The sequence below is a fragment of the Chinchilla lanigera genome, unplaced genomic scaffold, assembly GCF_000276665.1.
Source record: "Chinchilla lanigera isolate Chin_1 unplaced genomic scaffold, ChiLan1.0 scaffold00005, whole genome shotgun sequence".
Taxonomy (NCBI): Eukaryota; Metazoa; Chordata; class Mammalia; order Rodentia; family Chinchillidae; genus Chinchilla; species Chinchilla lanigera.
In genome coordinates, this window is record NW_004955406.1 from 36,274,636 (window position 1) to 36,296,801 (window position 22,166).

The following is a 22,166-nucleotide window of genomic DNA, read 5'->3' on the forward strand; positions in this document are numbered from 1 at the left end:
GTGCCCTCGCCGCGCCGCGCCCGCGGGGACCTCGGCGTCCGCCCTCGACTCGTGGCCCCGACCCCTTCGTCCTTGCAGGGTAGGGGCCGGGACGGGGCTGCGAGGTCCGGACCGGCGAGCGGGTGGGTGAGCGGGCACCGGGTCTCCCGGTCCTCTTCCCGCCGGAGTTGATCTGTGCTGCCCGTGTCCAGGTGCTGGGCTTCCGGAGCGACACCGACCCCCCGTTCCCGCCCGCGGCCGCCTTGTCATGCTGCCCAAAGTGGAGACGGAAGCCCTAGGACTGGCTCGATCGCATGGGGAACAGGGGCAGATGCCGGAAAACATGCAAGGTAAGGAAGGCGGCGCCCGCCTGCTCGCTCGCTCCGGCCGCGGCCGCGTCTCCACCCGGGCCAGCGCCGCGGGCTGCAGCTTCCCGCTCGCGGGGACTGGGGCGCGGGGCGCGGGGTGCTGCAGACCCCCTCTTCAGTCGCGGGCAGAAAAGTTTATGGCTCTTGAACCGTGCGGGCAGAGCTTCCCAATGGTATCTAATTGGCCGCTTCTAATTAAAGCGAGAGGATTCTCGGTCCGCGGCCACGCGCGCGGAGCGGGGAGGAGGGAGCTTGGGGCCCAAGGCATTGGGATGATAAGGTCCTGATAAGGACGTCTCACTGGACACCCGAGCCGGCCGGGTCCCTGCAGCCGCCGTGCGTTTTCCTACTCCCGCGTGGAGGGAGAGGACTGCCCGGGGAGCCAGCTGCAGAGCGAGAAGGCGACCCGAGAGAGGCTGTGTTCGGAGGTTACAGTGCATGTGAGCCCCCCAAAGGCTCGGGGAACCCTGGAGCTGGCTCCGGGGCGGGCAACTTCAAAACTGTAGAACTCAGGGAACCAAAGTCACTGCCACCCCATCCTCTGCGAGGGGAATGTCCAGTGAGGGGGCCGAGATTAGTTTATGGCCCCTTCAGTATGAGACCTGTGACTGTGGAAGGCCCATTTGTTTCCCCAGATCTTGATTGCTAACAACAGACAAAAAAATTCTCTGGTTATATTTTCCCCACATTCCAAAATAGCCACTCGAGATCTGGCTTGTATTAAGCCCGTCAGAAGTTTATCGCATTTGCCCCGGGCCAGGAGGGAACAATGCTAGGAAAAGTCACCGGTGCTCTTCCATCCTCGCCCCTTCCCGCGCGCAGGATGTGCGGGCCGGCGGGCCTGTGATCCTGGACGCTTCCTGCCATCCCCTTGCGGGAACTTGAAAGGGCCGGGAGGTGTTGAGAGCAGAGTTCAGGGCTGGCGCGCTCTGCGGCACGGGGTAGGCGGCGCGCCCGGGGCGCTCGGACTGGGGACCCGACGTCGCCACATCGCCCGGGGAGCAGGGGGCGGCAGGAGGACATGCGTTTTGCGCGTAGGGGTCGGTTGTCCCCTCGATCTGGGGTATCTCCGAGCCTTCGGGTGGGGCCCTGGAAGTCCCCTGGGGCTGAAGCCCCCGAGGCCAATTGTGCGGGTCTGGCTGCAGAGGAACCCGGTTGGCCCAAAGAGGCGTTTCTTCCCAGAAACTGGTTTGAAGGAAGTGCGACTTGGGAGTCCGAGGGTTGCTCCCCTTTCCACCGCCCTCTGAGGCCCGCGCGTTTCTTGCTCCAAAAAGAAAGTTACTTTTTCCGGCGCGGGCGTTTCCGAGAGACTGGGAAAGCAGCTCAGGGAGGCATTGGAAGAAGTTGCGAAGGGGAAACCCCGAGGGTTTAATGAGGGTGGGGTCCAAGGTGACATTTTCTTGGTAAAGTTCGGAGGGTGCCTTCTGGGCACTGCCTTCGGACCCCCAACCGGAGCACCGGCTCACCGCCTGTCCGGGGCTCCAGTGAACTCGCCGGCCGCTTGCCGGGGTCTGAATTCAAAAGCTGCACCGGGAGCTCGGGGCACGGCTTCCTCCCGGACTAGGTGCCTGTCAGGAGGTGTCCTTGGGGTCACGGACCCCATTCCCTGGAGTGCTCTGGTTCCAGTCCGAGTCACGCCCTTAGTCCGACCTGTCCAGAGTCCAGAAAGGGGGTCTGGTGCAGGGTTCTCAGCGCGGCGCCCCAGCCTCGAGGAAACTTCTTGGCTCGCCTCACTGACACCCCAGCCTTGCGAGACCCCACAGTCCTCCGCTCCCTAGATGGAGACTGGGGAGAGCGCAAGCGACTTCTTCGCGGTGATGGATTCGGGTCTCCTTCCGCTGCACCAGGGTACTACTGGGGACCCTACGATGCCCCAGCCTCCCACAGCGGCGCCAGTCTCCCCACCCAGCCTCTTTTTTTTTTTTAATTTTCCAAGAGGATCCCCATCCCAGGACTAGGTCTTTTGGGTGTCGGACCCCGAGGTGGACACGGGGTCTGTAGGAGGCTGCCTTTCTGTGCCCTTAGGTGTAAAGTTTAGAGTTTATTTTATTGCGGGAAGGGCAGGTAGAAAAAGAGCACACCTTGTAAATACAACATTTTTCCGTTCCTAAAACATACTTGGGAGAGAGTAGTTCTGAGTTTTCGGAGTGCTATGAACGTGTAGGCTAAAACGAACTTTTGGAATTCTCCGTCTCTCCCCAAACCCTCGGGACGCCAAACCCAGGCAGGGCTTCCTAGGGCCGGGATTCAAGCCCGCGCCCCTGGTAACCTGCGCACAGCATCCCTTGTTTCTGTGTCACACAGCCCAGGCTGTGGCCTTTCCCTGAGCTCTTCCTGGGCTTCTCCCAGACTCTGGCGAACTCCTCGCCTGAGCCCCAGCCCAGGGCCCTCTGTCCGGGGAGGGACAGTGGGTGCTGCCGGTACACCCTCCACCGCCACCCCGACGGCCCTTTCCGAGGCCCTCAAAAAAAAAAGAACTCTATTTAAAAAAGTCACTAGGCAAAGAGGTCCCTATGGTGATTGAGTGGTCGGGGTGGGGGTTTGGCGAGGGGGTGGGGGCTACTTCGCGTTTTTGGTAAACAAATCAGAGAAAACTTCTGCCTTACCGTGGTTACTCCCTCCCCCCGCGCGCCCCCCAGCTCCACCCCCTGCAACGCCACTGATTAACTTAAAACAAACTGGCCTTCCGTCTCTACTCCGTTGGATAGCCGAAGGTTGAGCAAGGGACGAGAGCCGGGTGCGCCTGGGGGTTTGGGAGCGGGTTCCCGGGGAGGCGGCCAGCCGCCGAGCTGTGCAGACCTGCCCAGCGCTCTCGGCGCCCGCCCACCCGCGAGCCTGCAGCCGAGCTCCTCCGCGAGCCGCGCTCCGCGACTCGCCCCGCTGGCGCGCAGAGTCCCCGGGAGGTACCTGATCAGGTACTTCTGGGGTTCGCCCCCCCCCCCGCCCCTGCTTTTCACGTGACTAGCTTGTCTTTTGGCTTAGGACGCCTTCTCGGGTGAGCGTCCGGAGCAAGGCGGTGACCCAAGCCTGGCAGTGGGCTGTGGCCTGATTTCTGCCTAGCAGGGCGATCTCTAGGTGTTTCTACTCCGCAGTGACCATCGAGACATGCGAGTTTTATTATAGTATAGGGCAACTTTTGTGTCTTTCTTTTCCTCTGTCTGCTGCACCCCCGGCACACACACACACCTTCCAGGGTCCTTTCTTTTTTCCTTCTTTTTATTTTCACAGGAAATTTCTAAACTCGAGGAGATAAAAGTAACCAGGAGTACTGTCAATAGAGAACTGAACGTTTCGATTAATCTAACAGATCTGAACACTGGGAGCCGCAGGCTGTTGTTAAAGTTGGGCTGCTGAGAAGCAGGTTTCTTCTCTTCTCTCCTCTGTGGAGCAGCGATTGCAAATACACGGGTGCTGCTGTCCTCACCGGCCAGGTGTCCTGGCAGCAAACTCCTGCGATAGCGGGGGAGGAACGGGTGCTCTTGTTTCCCTCCGGAGGCGGAGGTGACGTTTTGGAACTTAACTTTGCAGAGACTTAAAACACATGCTAGGTTCGCTGCTTTATGCAATGCGTGTTTCCACTCTGAGCTGTTGCTGTGCAGAGTTGAGAGACTTGTGTTCCAACAGTGCTCAGTTTAAAATATTAGCAGGAGAAGTTGGAATTATTTTAAAATTTCCTAATACGAAGCGCATGCTCACCGATGCCCAAAGAGGTTTTACATTCACTGTGTAAAAATAATTCCCTTCAATACCGCCTGGGTAAAAATTATTTTTTATTTTAGAACTTAACCTAGTGATAACCTTGCCCACCAATCACCAAAATGCTTTTCTTTTTCGCAGGCTTAAAACCCATACGGTGAATAACCTAGATATGTGTGTAACATTTCTGTTTCTTGTTTCAGTGTCTCAGTTTAAAATGGTGAATTACTCCTATGATGAAGATCTTGAAGAGCTTTGTCCCGTGTGTGGCGATAAAGTGTCTGGGTACCATTATGGGCTCCTCACCTGTGAAAGCTGCAAGGTTTGCTCCTGTGTTGCTGTCTTTAAAAATGCACTGCTCAAGACCAAAAGAAATCTTTGAATTACTTTTTAAAGCTAAACTGAGGCTGTTTCTTTTTTTGCTCAAACAATGAGAGTAAGAGAGAGAGCTAGTCTTAGGGAGATGATACTTAGAAATATGTGTCTGATTTAGTTCAAAAGGCAAAGAAATTGATGCTGTTTAGAAAACTTTGCCAGTCCCGTGGCCTTAAAATACTTTATTATAGTGAAGTGATATTGCTGGAGAAAGGTTTCCATTTCTAACAGTCCTAAATACTGATTTTGCTTGAGTTATATATGTTTAAAGCATTGTTGGTCTTCAGAAGGAACATGACAAAGTATTTCCCAGATAGTTTTTTTAACGTCAGACTGTTCTGTGCTACAAGTCTAAGCATTTTTTATCCACAGATATAAAAACCTAAGTTCTCAACTTCATGACGATTTCATACTAATTTATTCCAAAAATAATTTTTAAGATTTTTGAAATTTGTGTCATAATGACCAAGATACCAGCTTTTGGTTTCTGAGTTTTAAAAAGAATCACGTGATGTACTTAAATGCAAAAAATTTGAATATGTAAAATGTACTCTATTGTTATGAATGTCAATGATACTTTCAGGATTTCTGTCAAACTTTTTTATATAGCCCTGGTTAATTCAGTGTTGTCTAATTTTTCAACTTTTTTGTTTTTAAAGTTAAAGACAGCTCAGTACAATTAATTAAAACATTGCCAGGAAAACCCCTTCATTCTCTGTAACAAAGTGAGATTGTTTTCCTTTATGGCTAGTAATGTAAACAAGAACACTGCCTTGGTAAAGCCGTTGTTCTATTATAAAGTTACAACTTCCATTTTTGATTAATCCTTTCGAGTGAAATATAAGCAAAGCACAAACTGCTAAAATTCAGTTTTGTGGTATTCTTCTCATCCATTTCACTTTTTTAAAAAACACAGTTCTCATACTTGAATGTATTCCAGTGAGGAATTATGAGCCCTTTCCCATTTTATTCTTTAAATCCTTTTACTTTAAACTATCCAGTGTTGACATTTCCCAAAGATCTGAAGTATTTTGCTGTTCAGTTTTTCTATTGGCATTTTTGCAATGGTTTGTCACTGAAATTGTATCAGACTACTTACAAACAATGCAGACGGCCAACCCGTTTGGAACCCCTCCTGTCTCTTAGGAGCTATTCCTATTCCCCATTCGTACTCCCTATTCCTCTTCTGCAGTAAATTTTCCTACTTTAAAAAAATATGCAGACTTCTATGAGGACTTCTGCTTGGAACATGAAGGTTAATAGGAAAACAGATTTTTTTAAAAAAAATCACTGGTCAATATAAAGTACATTTTTTCTATGATAATGAAATGGTATGTAGCCAGATCTCCCCAACATTTGACGTAATTCTTCAGGAATATAACTGAGACTAAAAAAATTTCTGTTATGGCCTGGCACTGTTTTGGAGGATTGATCTTGCTGAAAAGTAAAATAAACCACAGAACCACATAAGGGTTCCAGTGGTACAATGAAAGGATTTTCTTTGAAATGAAACAATGGAAGAGGCATGTTAGATTTATAATGTGTCTCACTATTTTCTGTCTTGTAGGGATTTTTTAAGCGAACAGTCCAAAACAATAAAAGGTATACATGTATAGAAAACCAGAATTGCCAAATTGACAAAACCCAGAGAAAACGTTGTCCTTACTGTCGATTTCAAAAATGTCTGAGTGTTGGAATGAAGCTAGAAGGTAAGATTCTCCTACGGACCACTGCTGTTAAAAGTCTCCAAGGATGAGCACTTTAAAACAACACTGTACTTACAACGTGGTAACATTATTTCCCTAGTTTCTGAACACTACTCTCAATAATCTAAGATCATTGTAATTGTATGTTTTGTCTGCTGAATAGTCTGAGTCTCATTTATGTACGGTAACATCCAGTAGGAAAAAACTTTAAATATCAAAGTCTCCCTTATGAGTTTAGGAAGCAGAAACATTGGATCAATAAAACAATCAAGTTAATAGACAAGACCAAAGTAATTCAGATGAACACAAAAAAATTTCTTAAACCATGCAAAATAAGATACCAGTTACATTTTCAAATCAGGATGCCATAGTAGCAGTTTGATTTCAATCCTTTTAATAAGGGTGCTCCTCATCATAATTGTTACTAATTTCATGCTTTGTGAGTAATATTTAATGTTTAATAATGAAATTTCTCGAGTAGAATTTCACTTTTTTGTAGTATAGGAATGCACACTTTAAAAGATAATGACTGTATCTGCAAAGTAAAATAATTGAGAAGCAAGAAACACGAAAAATAACTATTAAATCAGTAGCGATGGGTGACAAGAACAAGAGAAGGATGGTAGTGATGGTTCCTCAAAAGACACACTAGACTTTGTTGAAAGAGCAGAACCTACACGACCAGGTTCAGATTGGTAGGCTGTAAAGTTAATATGTGACTGCTGCAAATAATTTGTAGTTCATGGATTGTAATAGTGTGCTGCTGTTTTTCAGCCTTTGACCTACTGGCTTTTCACAGATTAAATATACTGCAAATAAAGTAATAACAAGAGCAATAGCTCTCTGATGGTGCCAGATACAAGACTGCATTTTAGTTGATCAATGTGGCACAGGCTATTTTTATTTTGAGCTTTTTTGTTATCGGGAACTCATACGTAATAGAAATAAGAAAAATATTTCAAATAAATCTGCCAGAGTGCTAGGAGATTCCTTCCATAGAGATGCAGCCTCTTTGCTTACCGTCAGGACTGTTACAGTCAATACTATGTTACTTTTAAGAAGAGACTGAGAACAGAAGTCACTAATGTTTATTAATTTTCTTATCACTTTACTATTTACTAAATGGCAGTATGTTTTGGTAGATGCTTATTGCACTGTGAGACTCAGAGGACAAATGTGAAAAGGTAGACGCTATGATTTCATGTGATGCCATTTGATTTTTTTAAAAACAAAAGAAAAAGGTTACATTTCTTTACCTTGACAAATTATGCTGTAATTGTACATAAGGGGAATACTCATACTTCCTTAAGAGTGGTATGAAATAACTGAATATTCGATAAATTATCATCTAGATGAAAAACTCCTTATAATCTCGTGCAGTAGTCTAGATACCTAGAATTCACAATAAATTTTTAATGTGATACTAATCCTAAGATAAAAAGCTCAGAAACTTAACCTACAGCAATTTTAATGTGTCGCAGGCTGTCAGAGGTGGCTGGTTTCTGTCTAATTGCCATAGGCTACCATGGGCTTGGGGAGAGCAGCTAAGTTGTTAGGCATGGCCCCATTCCACACAGGGTGGCAGAGGAGCCTCTGGACAGCTTTGGGAAGGAATTTGCTTTAATTATGTCCAATTCTGCTGAAATTAAAAATAATAACTAACTGTTGTTATCTGATAGGCACTTACTAAGTTCAGGTGAAAATCATTTCCAAAAAGGACATATCACAATCCTTTTGCAACAAAGATGCCAAAATGGCTCAGTGGGAGGAAGTATCCTCAGAAGAAAATACACACAATTTAATCCAGAAGTGGGTGGCTTGATTTTTTTACCCCCCTTCAAAAAAAACTGAAAACAAACCAAAAAAAAAAAAAAAAAAAAAAACCCAAAAAACCCCAGAGTAGATTGGGTTCCATAAAGAATTACTACCTATCACTGGGCATGGTGATGCACACCTGTAACCCTAGTACTCTGGGAGGCTGAGGCAGGAGGATCGCTGCAAGTTTGAGGCCAGCCTGGGCTACAAAGTAAGTTCAAAGCCAGCCTGAACTGCCTAGTAAAGCCTTGTCTCAAAAAGACCAAACAAAAAACAAACAAAACCCCCAAGCAAAGAATTACCACATACCTGGTGCTAGAGAAACTACACTCCTATGAGCCGAACCTGACTTACCTGTAATCTCAGGATGTGGGAGGCTGAGGCAGGAGGATTGTTGTGAGTTTGAGGCTACCCTGGGCAACATAGTGAGCTGAAGGCCAGCCTGAACTCCATAGCAAGACCCTGTCTCAACATCCCCTCAAAGAAAAAGAAAAAAAAAAGGAAAGGGAAGGAGCAGAGCTCTTTTTAAGCAAATATCCTCACATATAGTAAAGATTATGAAACCTTTTCAGTTCACAAATGGGTTAATATGTTCCTCTGTGTTCAAAATATTTTTGATAACACAATACACTTGGAGGAATTCATAAGTAAATAAAGAAGACACGCTTTTGTTTCTTACTTGGAAAATGTGTAGGGCATTGTAATGAAAACCACACAAAAATCATTTCTGTTCAGTTCTCAGCATTTCAAAAATCTGGAGAGCCTGGTAGATGCCGATAATTTGCATTTGGTTTACATCCCCTTTCTTCCCCTCTGTTTCCCTACAGCGGTAAGGGCCGACCGAATGCGTGGAGGCAGGAATAAGTTTGGGCCAATGTATAAGAGAGACAGGGCTCTGAAGCAACAGAAAAAAGCCCTCATCCGGGCCAATGGACTTAAGCTAGAAGCCATGTCTCAGGTGATCCAAGCGATGCCCTCTGACCTGAGCATCTCTGCGATTCAGAACATCCACTCAGCCTCCAAAGGCCTACCTCTGAACCACGCTGCCTTGCCTCCCACAGACTACGACAGAAGTCCTTTTGTAACGTCCCCCATTAGCATGACAATGCCACCTCATGGCAGCCTGCAGGGTTACCAAACATATGGCCATTTTCCTAGCCGGGCCATCAAGTCCGAGTACCCAGACCCCTACACCAGCTCGCCTGAGTCGATCATGGGCTACTCCTATATGGATGGTTACCAGACCAGCTCTCCAGCCAGCATCCCACATCTGATACTGGAACTTTTAAAGTGCGAGCCAGATGAGCCTCAAGTGCAAGCCAAAATCATGGCCTATTTGCAGCAAGAGCAGGCGAACCGGAGCAAGCACGAAAAGCTGAGCACGTTCGGGCTCATGTGCAAAATGGCAGACCAAACCCTCTTCTCCATCGTGGAGTGGGCGAGGAGTAGCATCTTCTTCCGGGAACTGAAGGTATGTCACAGGCACACAACTCTCGCTGTCCTCACATAGTTTTGGTGCTGAAAATCCGTTTTCCTTCTCTTTGTATGACTTGCAGAGAGCAGAGGTGTTTATGACCATTACTTCATTGAGGACTATTGTAGCTTTGCTTTATGGCTTTTAGTCTGTGTAGCTCTTAATTTGAGCGATGACATTTATTTAACCCAAAATATATAAGAAGCAGGTTTTTGTCCTACATAGCAGAATGTATATATTCCCTTGAACTCAGAGGGTTCATAGCCAAAACAGATTTAATGTCTAACAGTATCTGGTAAAGTATTTTTAAAAATTACCAAGAATGAGCTGTATTATATGGTATCATCCTGAAGGTATTTTCAAAGGAAAAAAATGCCAGTATTTAGTGTGCTTACACCCTAAAGAATGTAAATGATGCACTGGTTAGCAGTATCAAGTAGGTATTTACTACCTATTTACCTTGACATTAGGTTGGTAAAACCTTTGTTTTTGGAGCAGATTCCAATAGGATGTTTACTGTCGGATGGGGAATGGAAAATGGTGTCCGTCTGCTTGGCTTGGGTTTTAGTTCTCGTGATGTATGTCCGCTGTTTATTTTAGTGGATTGGTATATTGAAAACACAGTACTTGCTTGTATAAGGATCTATGTTTAACTACATAATTATTTTATTTCCTGAAACTTTAGACTGAATTAATATGGGAAAGCTATTTAGAAGTTTGGAATCTGAATGGCTACCAAGCCACATTTGGTAGTCAGTGGTTCATCCCTGACTTAATTTAAGCTCTTTTTTTTTTTTGGTTTTGTTTTTTGAGACAGAGTCTCACTGTGTCATTCAGGCTGGCCTTGAACTCACTATGTAGCCCAGGCTGGCCTCCAGCTCACGTTGATCCTCCTGCCTCAGCCTCATGAATGCTGTGATCACAGGCACTGACCACCATGCCGGGCTCATCCCTGATTTAAAAATGAGTTGTAGATTTGGTTTCTAAGGATATTCTGCTGTAAACTCAGTTTCTTTCTTTTGCTGTCATGAGAGACGTGGCTATTAAATCTCTGTGGCTTCTGATTACCTGGGGCAGAGAGATCTTTAAGTCTCTGAGAAATGGAAAATAACAAAGCGGGTTTTAAATTTCAATGGTTCTTGTTTAAAGTGCTCTGTGCAGGACACAGAAGGACTAGGGAACATGGGAACCATCTGAAAGTGGAAAATAATGCTTTTCATGGCTGTCTTCTTAAAACACTGTTACTAAAAAAAAAAAGTTGTGTGAGTGAATCTAAATAAATAATGAAATACCACAGCATGCTGGTAAGACTGCTGGAATATCCAGGTTTTTATTCCTGTGTCCCTTATTGTTTCTTTGAAAGATGGCTGGTGGTGTAGACGTCACCATAGACTGTAAAGGACAAGCAGAGTGTGTCAGGTTGGTGTCTTCTGTGCCTGTAACTACTGCATGGTAGTCAGAGCTCATTTCATTTAGGAACCGAAAGCAGCAACAACAACAACGAAAACAGCTTTTCTGGTATCCTACCTGGTGTGTACCATCGTGTCCTTAGGAGAACGGGTATTGGGAAATGAAAATGACAGTTTCAGATACAACCAAAAGGTTACGTGACATAGAAACTAGTGGAACACACCCTTTGAAGTTAGAGGAACTCAGTTTGAATTAGATCTTCCCACATAATTACTGTGTCTTCACAGGCAGCTTGTCAGTGTCTCTGAGCCTTGGTGTTCTCGTCTGTGACATTGTGTTGGAGGCGTCGTGGAATGATATGGAGGAAACCATTGTCCTTTTCACTGAGGTGTCTTTTCCCCAGATGTTTACTTTAGTCCTGTTTGCAGTATATAATGATTACAATCAGCATGGGTAGTTGGTACATGTGAATAGCACATCTCACATCCCCACCCCCCATCCCTTGGTCTCCTTTCCTTGTGCAATGAGAATTTGTAGGTAAATCACCTAACACTGGGAATCTGGTATGAGCGGCACCGTCAGAAAGAGGTGCTTGCTGTCTCTTTGTTCTTTACCCAGGTCTGGAGATTGAACCCAGGGCCTGTGGTGCTAAGGCAGCACTCTGTCACTTAGCTACGCGCCAGCCTTAAGTGGTGCTTTCTTTAAATAGTTACTAGAATTGTTATTTTATGAAAACTGTGGTACTTACATAATACAGTCTTCAGAGAAAAAAGCGTGCAGGTGGAGTCTCATTCGGGTGCCCCTGGGAAACAGTAGTACCAAGTGCTATAGGACAGTATAATTGTATTGTTATTGTGATTTTTTTCTTTTTCTTCTTTTGGTACTGGGAATTGAACTCAGGACATTGCCCTTGCTAGGCAGGTGCTTGCGCCACTGAGCTAAATCCCCAGCCCTAATTGTATTGTCATTACCAGTCATGAATCAGTACAAATTAGAGACTTCAGTTTGCTACGCAGTGAGTTGGGGCAAGAGGCGAATCCCGTCTGAGTTCTGTGGGGTGCTCACCTCTGTAACTACTTGGAAGGTAGTGGCAGGAGGATCGTAGGTTTGAGGCAGCCTGGGCAACGTAGTGAGACCCTGTCTCAAAAGTACAAACATGGGCTGAGAGTGAAGCTCAGTGGTGGGCTATGGGCCTAGCATGAGGAAGGCCCTGGGTTCAGTCTCCATCACTAGGGGGTAAATATTAATAGTTGAAGAGGATAAAGTATTTTCTCTCAGAGTTTGTGATAAAATACGTTCATTAATTTCTTTAAAAAATAAAGACAGCTAGGAAGCATAAAGACCTATTTCACAAGTCAATAAGGAAAGAAATCAAGCATATTATTTACATGTAAAAAAGTGTGAGGGCCGGGGATACAGCTCAGCAGAGCAGCACAGTGTCTGCCTGGCAAGGGGAAGGTCCTGACTTTGCCCGGCAGGCGCTGTGCCGCTGAGCTATATCCCCAGCCCTCAAGGTCCTGACTTTGATTCTTCGTACCAAAAGAAAAAAAGGCCAGGAGTGGTGGTGCATACCTGTAATCCCAGCACTCAGTAGGCTGAGACAGGAGAATCACTGTGAGCTCGAGACCAGCCTGGGCTACACAGTAAGTTCAAGGTCAGCCTGAACTGCAGAGTGGGACCCTGTCTCAAAAAAAAAAAAAAAAAAAAATTCTGAGTGAACATAGCTAGTCAAGGCAGGAGGGCTGGGAAAATGTTCTTTTCCTACAGTTTTCCTCCTTGTATAACTAAGTTCTACAGTGAGATTCTTGTATATGGCATGTGGTTAAATATTTGGCTAAAATATAAATGCCTTTACGAATAGGCATATTAAATCTGTGCACTGTTTTTTTTGAAGTGCAATCTATCAGTCTATCAGAGGAAGTACATGGTGACAAAGGAAAGGAGGGAAATACAAATACTGAGGTGCCTGTCCATGGTGGGAGTGTTGTCTCCAGATGAAGATCTTGAACCCACTCCACTCTTTGCTCCGGCCTTACACTGAGCAAGAGTGATGCAGTTTAAGTGTTTTTTAAAGAGGGAAAAAAATTCAGAGTCATATAGGAATGGTTTAAGCTGAGCGTTGTGAGTTAAATATTCACATTGAAATACTTTCTTTTCCTCTTATTCGTGAATTTACTTTTTCCAAAAAACAGAGCAAGTCCTTTGAAGCCAGCACTGAGGAATTTCAGGACTGTGGCTTCCAAATTTTTTAGCCATGACCTGGAGATGCAGTGAGAAAAGCATTTGACAACTGGGACATGATGTATCAGACACATCTCTAATGCACACGGACACACACGTGCCCAGGGATACCACAACTAAACCAGATAGTATATGACCTGCATGCACTGCAGTATGATATTTTCTGTCCTGTTTTGCTTTTTAGTTTAATTTATTTGTTTTTTGAAATCTTTGGTCATGACCCACTAAATTGATTTCATGACCTATTAATGAGGCATGACCTGCAATTCCTGAAACATGGCTGGAGGGAAGATTTTTGCGGGCTATCCGCTGGGCAATGCCTGTCATCATGAAGAACAACTCCTGCTGGCGTTGCCTTGCAGATATCCCTGACACCTGTAGAATCCCTGTCCTATCATTGTGTGAAAGTTTTGGCTTTATTTTTCTCTTCTGGTTTGTTTATTTATTTTATTTACAAGCTTATTTTGCAATACTGTGGAGCAAACCCCAGCCCTTTTTATTTTGAGATGGGGTCACATTAAATTGTCCAGGCTACCCTGAAACATGTGATCCTCCTGCCTCATCCCCCCAAGTAACTGGGACTGCAGGCATGTGCATTGGACTCAGGTGTGGCTTTTAAATAACCTTTGGGAGGATACCCTCCTTTAAACATGGCTCTTTTTCTTGTTAACTTCACAGCACATTGCCCATCAGGTGATACCCTTCCAGGGAAGACAGCGTACGCCTCTACACCCCAAGATAGAAAGCTTTGCGCTTGCTCCCAGAAAGAATAATAAGGCAACTTTTTAAATGACCTCTTGCTCACTCTCACAGGGCAAGTTACAGTCCCCACCCTGTAGAAAGGAGGAAATGTAGATTTCATTGTAGATGAAATGTAGATTTCATTTTTATTAGTTAGGGGAACTAAAGGGCTAGAGGACATTTGGTGGGACATTTTGCATTTCTCCACCTCTACGGGTGCATAAGTGACTCTGATTTCCACTCAAAATGTTGGAATGACAAAGAGGAAGCTTCTGCTCCCAAATTTTCAGTTTGTGAAGCAGCATACCACAAAAATACAAATAATCACAGGGCTGGGATGCTTGGTGGTAGAGCACTTGCCTGGTATGTGCAAGGCTCTGGGTGCCAACCCCAATGTCATGCACACAAAAAAAATAACAACACCACCACCAGCAGCAGGGTACTTATTAGAAAGACAGGTCTGGTCCCCAGACAAAGTGAAAGAAGGAGAAAGGTGAAGTTACTCTGTGCTACTCTCAGACAGCACAAGGGTGTCAGAAAATACCCATGGCTGAAGTCTACAGGGTTTCTCAGACCACTTTTTGCGCATGAAGAAGTTGAGGTGGGATAAGAAGCTTAACTTGTTCAAGATTCAGCAGCTACTGGAGGGCAGAACTGGGCTGGCAGATTCAGGTTCAAAGAAGCTGGCTTTCTTCTATACACCTCCCTCCATGCTGTCATTTATGCATGTGCGCGCGCGTGTGTGCAGGCACACACACATACACACACACACACACACACACACACACACACACACAGAGTGACCCTTGACTCCAAAGCCACAGACCTTTGCCAGGAAGGTTGAAGCCAATCTCCAGGTTATCAGAGCTCCATCAGTGCTAAGTAATTACTAAATCGCTAATCATCAGGGAGACAGATGTTCCCTGAGCCACACACCCCAGGGAGGGAGGGACTCACTTCAGACAGCTTCTTGCGGCTTCCAGGTCTCTGGGGGACCCGGCAGCGCGGTGGATCCAGCAGCTGGCACTTCAGAGCCTTGAAGACTCTTCTGAGTGTTTCTGAGCACGCCGCCTGCTGCTCGCTGCTCGGGCTTCCCCTGAGGGAGACCCTGGGTCCCCAACAGCATCTACTGAGTTTTCAGCGGTGGAAAGGCCAAACGGGACTCTGTCTTGTGCTCAGCATGGCTTTTTTTTTTTTTTTTTTTTAAATGTCTGTCTGTGAAGACGGGCAGAAAGAGAGTGCAGGATTGTAACCAGGTCAGAGATGAGCCACGAAGATTTTCTGAGATAACACCTTATTTTCAGTGCACTTCCTAATCTTTAAATCAAATCTTTTTTTTTTTTCCTTTGAGACAAGGGCTCACCCTGTTGCCCAGGATGGTCTTGAACTCCCGGGCTCAAGTGATCCGTCTGCCTCAGTCTCCAAGGAGCTGGGACCCCAGAAGTCTAAAAATCTGTCTTCACTTGTACACCTTACTTTTTCCTTCACTTTTTGGAAATTAAGAGCAAATTCAAGATAACCCTATTCTGCTGAAAGAGCTCTCCGCGGGATTGAAGTTTTTGTTTTCTTTTGGTTATTTTGCTCTCACCTGTGACTAGAATATCTCATAAACACAAGAGCATCGAGAAAATAATTCCCACTTTGTTAAACAACTAATGAACCTGGAGGAGCTGTTTGATCTTCTAATGAGACCAGATGTCCTCAGAGGGTTCTGGGAATGGATTTACAAGAACTTCCCCTCCATGAATGATTCTGATACATGTAGGAATAAAAAAATCTAAATTAATCCTGACTGAAACTTAAAACTAGCCTTTCTGTGGAAAAAAGGTCTGAGACACTCAGGGAGTTCCTGTCAGAGGAATTCATCTGCGCTGGAGCTGGTTTTTAAGTGTGGATTTCTCTCAAGTGAGGCAGACGGGTGGGAGCCTTTCTTCCTTTGCGCCCTTTAGAGAGGTTTTCGAGCAGAATTTTACTTATTTGTAACATTCTAGACCCCCTTTCCCAAGCTGTAGCACACTTTCCCAAAGGATACAGGTATATAATCTATACTTTTTCTTTTTTTTTGCGGGGGGGAGTCTTAGGCTATATTTTCTACTAAATTTGTGTAGTCATTTTTTTCTCCCTGTGGCGGGGCTGGGGGAGACAGACAGACAGAGAGTGAGTGTACACCGCATAGGGCTTTCCCACTTTGACCTGCTGTGTGGATTTCCACCTTTGCCTGACCACTGGGGTCACGTCATCAGCGCAGTCCCAACTCAGCGTTGCTGTATGAGGTTTCCAGAACTACAGAACTACGCCTCCCCTTTACTTACCTTTGCTTTCACTTCTCTGGGTGCAGAGTGGCTCGTCAAGAAAAGAGACTGCTGAAGAGCGCTTTAAAGTTTGTTTTCCAGTGATCCAATGAAACTTGGGTACAAAGGCAGGTTATATCAGAGCATCTGTTGCCAGTTCTACTCATCCAAAAGGTAGCAGAGGGAGGCGAATCTGTCCTGCGTAGCTTTAGAAGGAAATAAGAAAACTGGCTTTTCTTCCTGGGGGAGAAAACTTCCTCGGGGATGTTTTCTTGTCTTTGTGAATTTGGAAAGAACCTTGGAATCAGCAGGTTGGACTTGACGGTCTCTCTCATCTCTGCTGATGTTAAACAGCTGTTTCTCGGACGAGCTCCCTCAGATCTGAAACAAATTCCTCTAGTCTTGCTGATGGCGTTAAGAGTTTCTATTACCCTGGCCTTACTTGCTTGCATATATATTGTGCGTATCATAGATGAAGGAACATATTTGTTATCTGAGTTTTCTTCTCGTGGAAGCATTTGCTGTGTGAATCAGCTCTTCTCAGTCAGTGCCTGTTTGTGCTCTGCTTAGTGAACTGATGGGGCCCTCTAATCATGGGTGTATATTCTTTACCTTTTGTGTACCTCGCTGGGATGTCTTAAAAGCACATCAGACACCCCACAACTTCCATGCTCCACTACAGTCTTTTTTCATGTTGAGGCAGAACTTTCATTAACATGTGTTCTCCTCTCAGCGTACAAATACAGAACAGCTCTGTCACTGGACAAAGTGCTCTTGAGCTCCTCTGTACTAACCTCTTCTCTCTCCCCCAGCCCCTGTAAAGTGTTTTGCAGATGTTATCTCCTTTGATACTAACCTTGTACTAAATGATCTCTGGGCCGGAGGAGCTATTCTCACCTATGCAGATGAAGGCACTAAGACCTGGAACCTTTACTGAGTTGAGCCAGGTCATAGAGAGAGTGTGTGATAATGCTATTATTAAAGCAAACATTGCACATGGAAGTCCTTTACAAGCTGCGAAGTACTTTAAAATGTCATTATCACTAAGCCCAAACTTGTACCAATAGGTCTTAAAGGACCTATTACTTTCAGAGCAGATAGCAATCTATCATAAGTTGTGTCAACAACATATAAATTCATTACTGATTCTTTTAATTAGTGGAGAACACCATAGGAAACAAGACAGAATAACTTACTAAGCTCACAGCAATACAGAAGTAGGTATGCACCAGTGGTTACAAAGACATATTGTGAAGCTGCTAGGACTTAGTTTGCAAACTGGACTATACCTGTGTGGCAGAGAATGAGGCAGTCAGGTCAGCAGCGTAGTCCTCCACAACAGGTAGATACCTGGGTAGGCTTACCCTACCCCTTCTGACTTCCCAGTGCCCAGGAATAATCAGCAGAAGCAGTCTTGTCACCTTGTCTGCTCAGAAGTAGTCACGTGCCTATTTGCTGAAAATAATTAGTGTTCTTGGTTACTCTGATACCTACCAGGCCACACAAATTGCTCACAGACCTGTAGAAAACCTATCAGCATCCTTGTCAGGCGGGAGGTGGAGCTCTCTGAGTCTGGACCTCTCCTGGTCCCTGTCTGCATACAGGCCCCACTGTTGTCCAAGATCAGGTAATGGGTTAAAAAAAGCTAGAAAACATGACTTCTGTGTGACATCCCTTAATATATTAGTGAAGGACTTTGCCCTCTGAACTTGCAAGGTAAAAGAGATTTTTTTATTTTTCAGAAAAAGTAAAGCATGACTTCACTCTGACTTATGCTTCTACAGCCTGAGAAATAGATCATACAAATCTTAAGACAGTTCAGCATGCATTTGCAGAATGATTGCCTGGGAAATTGGGCATTTAAACTATTTTACACATTAAACACATTCATCTCTAACCCAGCAAACCACCCACAGTCAGAAAAAATGACAGATGCTATATCACCTAGTCCAACATCCGGGTGTGTCTCAAATGCCCAATACTCTTTTTTTTTTCCTAGTGCATATATCAGGTTAAACTCAGACAGCTAGTGGGTTGGGGCCTCTACCCAGTCCTTGGGAGATGCTCTAACCTTTATTTTCCCCACCCTACTTCTTTCCTTTTTTTTTTCTTTTCTTTTTCTGCAATACTGTGGGTGTCATGCAGGGTAGGTACCTACTCTACCGCTGAGCTAGGCTCCCACCTTCTTTCTGTGTGTTTGTTCATTTATCTGAGGCATGCATGCCTGGGGGTAGGTATCTACTTGCTGCAGTTTTCTTGGGGTCTTTATTCAGAGCATGCTGTGTGACCATGCATCTCCTGAAGTGGTCACAGGCTTCAGATCTGCTGAGTTACAATAAACTTCCCTCCCACCCCACCCTGTATTGGGGTACTGGGAGTGTAACCTGGGCCTCACCCGTGGTAGGCAAGCGCCCCGCCACTGAGCTACACTCCCCCAGCCCAGATTTATTTTGAGACAGGGTCTTGTTAAGCAGCCCAGTCTGCCCTCGAACTTGCCGTCTTTCTGCCTGCGCTCCTTTTCTCCTGATTTTCATCGGTGCGTTTCCTCATTTCTTTTCACTTACCCTCCCTCCCTCTGTTTGCCCTTCCTTCTTTCCTCCCTTCCTCTCTCCCTTCTTTCCTTCCTTCTCTTTGTATTATTTATTTTTTGAGACAGAGTCCTACTGTGTAGTTCAGGCTGGCCTTGAATCCATGATCTCATGCTTTACCCTCCCAATCAACCCCTTTCTGTTTTTTCACTCAACTTACTTTTTCCCTTTTCCTTCTTATGCCTCAGGATCCCAGGAACCCAGGTGTGACTTTCTATAACATGCAGCTCTGGGGGCCCAGTGGCCGCTAACTCCTGTGCTTGGCTGTGTCAGCATTTACCCGCAAGTGAAACGTCATTGTGGAAAGAGGACAGCCTATATACTCTGTAGGTCTGAGGATGGGTAGGGAACACAAGAGAAACATTGGAGTAAGAAAGCCCTAGAGATGGCTATATTTAATAATAAATAGAACTTCTTTCCCATCCTCCCACTGTAGCAGATGTGTGTCCCACACAAGGGCATTTTAGTTAGATTTTTGTTGCTGCAACAAAATAGCTGAGAAAAACAATTTAAAAGAAGAAATGTTATTTTGGCTTGTGGTTTCAGAGGTCTCAGTCCATGGTCATCCCTCTCCTTTGCTTAGGCCTGCAACCAGGCAGAAACATCATAGCAGAAGGTCATGGTAGAGGAATGCTTATCTTGTGACCAGGAAGAAGAGAGAGAAAAGCGCTAGGGCCCCAAGATACCCTTCGAAGGCACACTTCCAGTGACCTAATTCCTTTAGGTACAATACCTCTCCGCCCCAAACCCCGCTTAATTGGCCACTCAGCTAGGGGAGAGTTGACCATTTCTATGATCCAATCACCTTTTGAAAGCTCCACCTGTGAAAACTAGACAAAACATTTTAGTGGAAACTTTACACACTTTGATGGCAAGAGAGCATACCAAGGTTTTAGGCTTAATGAAATGGGACTGGATGGTCCCATCTAATTCTCAAAGAAAAGTAACTTTAAAATTTCTCGCTTGTTGTGTAGTTGTGAGAGTTTCTGACCCATGGCAAAGCATTTCGATTTCAGTCCCTTAGCCGCATCCCACACAGTCACACAGGTGGTCATCACTCTTAACTCACTCTTAACTTCCTCCTTGGATGTATTTTTAAATGCCATGTGTTTGACACACCAGGACCAATTTTATGAATTCCTCATAAATGATGTGCTGTGAAGGAGTAGACAAAGAGGAGAAAAGTAAAAAATCTGATGTACAAGAGCCACAGCTATCTTTCTCTTTCTCAGAAAACTGAAAGAAAACCACATTGTTGTGAAATGTCACTCAGATTGCCCAACATTCAGGATTAACTTTACAACCAAACTTGATCCGCCTTCTAACTTTGTAAGACTGTTTTACATGACGGAATAATTGGCTAACAGGGCTAAAGTCTACCTTGATTGCGAAAGAAGGACATTGAGAAGGCAGCATGGACCTTTAGGCCAGCGCTTTTACAGCTCTGTTCTCTGTCTTTCACTTGAGGAGCATGGGTTGAACCAGGCAGTCATTAGTCCATCTGTGGTGCTGGTCTTTAACATCTACGGCAGGACCAACGCCTGTGAACAGACGATCCCATTTCTAAATGCCCTGTCTACTGAACGCTTTACCTAGGAGAGCAGTACAATCATTTCACTTAGATAAAGAACATATTTTATTGCAATGAAACACCATAGTGGATACATGTTGAATCATTGTCCTTTTTTTTTTTTGGTATCAGGAATTGAACTCAGGACCTCGTGCTTGCCTGGCAGGCGCTTGTGCTGCTGAGCTATCTCTCCAGCTGAATCATTGTCCTTAAGAGGGAGACAAACTGAAAATTCTCAGGGATGTTTTCAATAACTTCTGTATTTGTGTTGCTGATTTTTTTAATTTTTATTTTAAAGAGAGTAGTAAATGAGAAACAAACAAAAAATAGAACAGTAGCAGCATGCCAGTATCACAAATATAAACTAATTAAAGCAAGAGCATTTAAAGTAATACAGGGCTTCAAGACAAAATAATGCAAATTAACAGTGGTTGTTACATTACATATCGCTATTCTCAATTGCATTGCTCAGATTTCCAGATGTAACAATGGAAGATTGCTCAAACCATTATAGGGAATAAGAAAATAATGATTATTTTTATGCAGGCTTTCTCACCCTGTTTTGCAGGTAAATACTTACATGTATGCGTAGGTTTGGGGTCCCAAATAATTCTCCCTGACAGATCTCGTGTGTGTATATCACAGAGTTTTACGTAACTTGTTTTCAGATATGTCCTCTGGAATGTTGGCTCACCATAAGATATGTTTTATTTTGATCACTGTATCCTGTCAACTCTGAAACCTTCACAAATGCAATTTTTGCCTCTTCATAACCTTTTTTTCTTTTATTTATTGGTACATGTCTACAGTTCATAATGATTACATTCATCACGGGGAGTTGGTACATGTACATAACACGTCTTAATTCTTTAATTTTTACCTCTCCCTTTCTTCCACCTCCGCAAATGCTTTTTTTTTTTTTACCACACACATCTTATCAGAATCATGCTTTTTTGATCTAAAGCTCTGATGAACAAGAGCTTTACTCACTGCCTAATTTTTAAAAAAGTACTAAATACTACATTTCCCCTCGTAAAGTAACGATACAGATTAGTGTTTATGCAGACGTGTTGGCCACGGAATACTTCAAAAGTTTTCCTCTGGGTGATGAAAAGCTGTTGCGTTATTTTGACTAGCTAATCAAATGGAATGGGTAGCTTGAAGTGCCTTAGACTGTCCTTGTATACTTATCAAAGCAGGAAGTGTAACTCGAGGAGCTGATGAAAGGCGTCTCTCACGGCACTCTTTCAATTATAGATCTCACGGAGCAAATGAAAGCGCAGCTCCGCTGCTAAAAACTCGGAGACTCCCGATGCCGCTTAATGCTAACTGCGGTATTAGCTAGTTAACACGTTATTATGTACTTTAATTAATTCTTGGTCTAGCTTTGGAGAAAAAGAAGTCCGAGTCTAGTTGGTACATAAATCAAAGGAGGGAAGACACTGACTGGAGCACAGTAATTTTGCTATTTACACCAGACTCAATTCACATCACTTAGCTTCAGTGAAAACAATAGTCCTGCTCCAGTCTGACGAGAACTAATGTGCTTTAAAAAGCATTCATAATTTGCACTCAGAAATTGCGCTTAGTATTAGTGTTTTCAAAGGAGTTTAGTTTGACTGTTGAGAATTGCTTTCATAGCTGTAACAATGAAATATTACAAGTTTGAAAACATAGTTTCCTTCCAGTTACATATTTGGAATAGTCCAACTGTCATTTCAGCCTTTGAAAAAGATCAAAGCACTTTATGACAGCATTTCACGGGTCTGGGGTATTTTCCTTTTCTTTTTTGGTGATACTGGGGATTGAACCCAGGGCCTCACATACACTAGGCAAGTGCTCTACTGCTGCACTATATCCCCGACTCTTTTTAATTTTTTTTTTTTTTTTTTTTTTTTTTTTTTTTTTTTTT

The 22,166-nt window shown here is 44.4% G+C and overlaps 1 protein-coding gene across 6 annotated transcripts in view; it reads left to right on the top strand.

Annotated features, from left to right (window-relative positions):
- Nucleotides 1-22,166, top strand: part of Nr5a2 (nuclear receptor subfamily 5, group A, member 2) — a 152,238-nt gene that overhangs the window by 11,379 nt on the left and 118,693 nt on the right. For 4 of the 6 annotated variants that reach the window (XM_005375135.2, XM_005375137.2, XM_013521988.1 and 1 more), the window contains exons 2-5: nt 192-329; nt 4,247-4,365; nt 5,986-6,127; nt 8,767-9,410. In XM_005375135.2, coding sequence (XP_005375192.2) covers nt 192-329; nt 4,247-4,365; nt 5,986-6,127; nt 8,767-9,410 — 1,043 coding nt within the window. The remainder of the gene's footprint in view (nt 1-191; nt 330-4,246; nt 4,366-5,985; nt 6,128-8,766; nt 9,411-22,166) is intronic. The other 2 variants (XM_013521997.1, XM_005375138.2) reach the window with 1 other exon arrangement.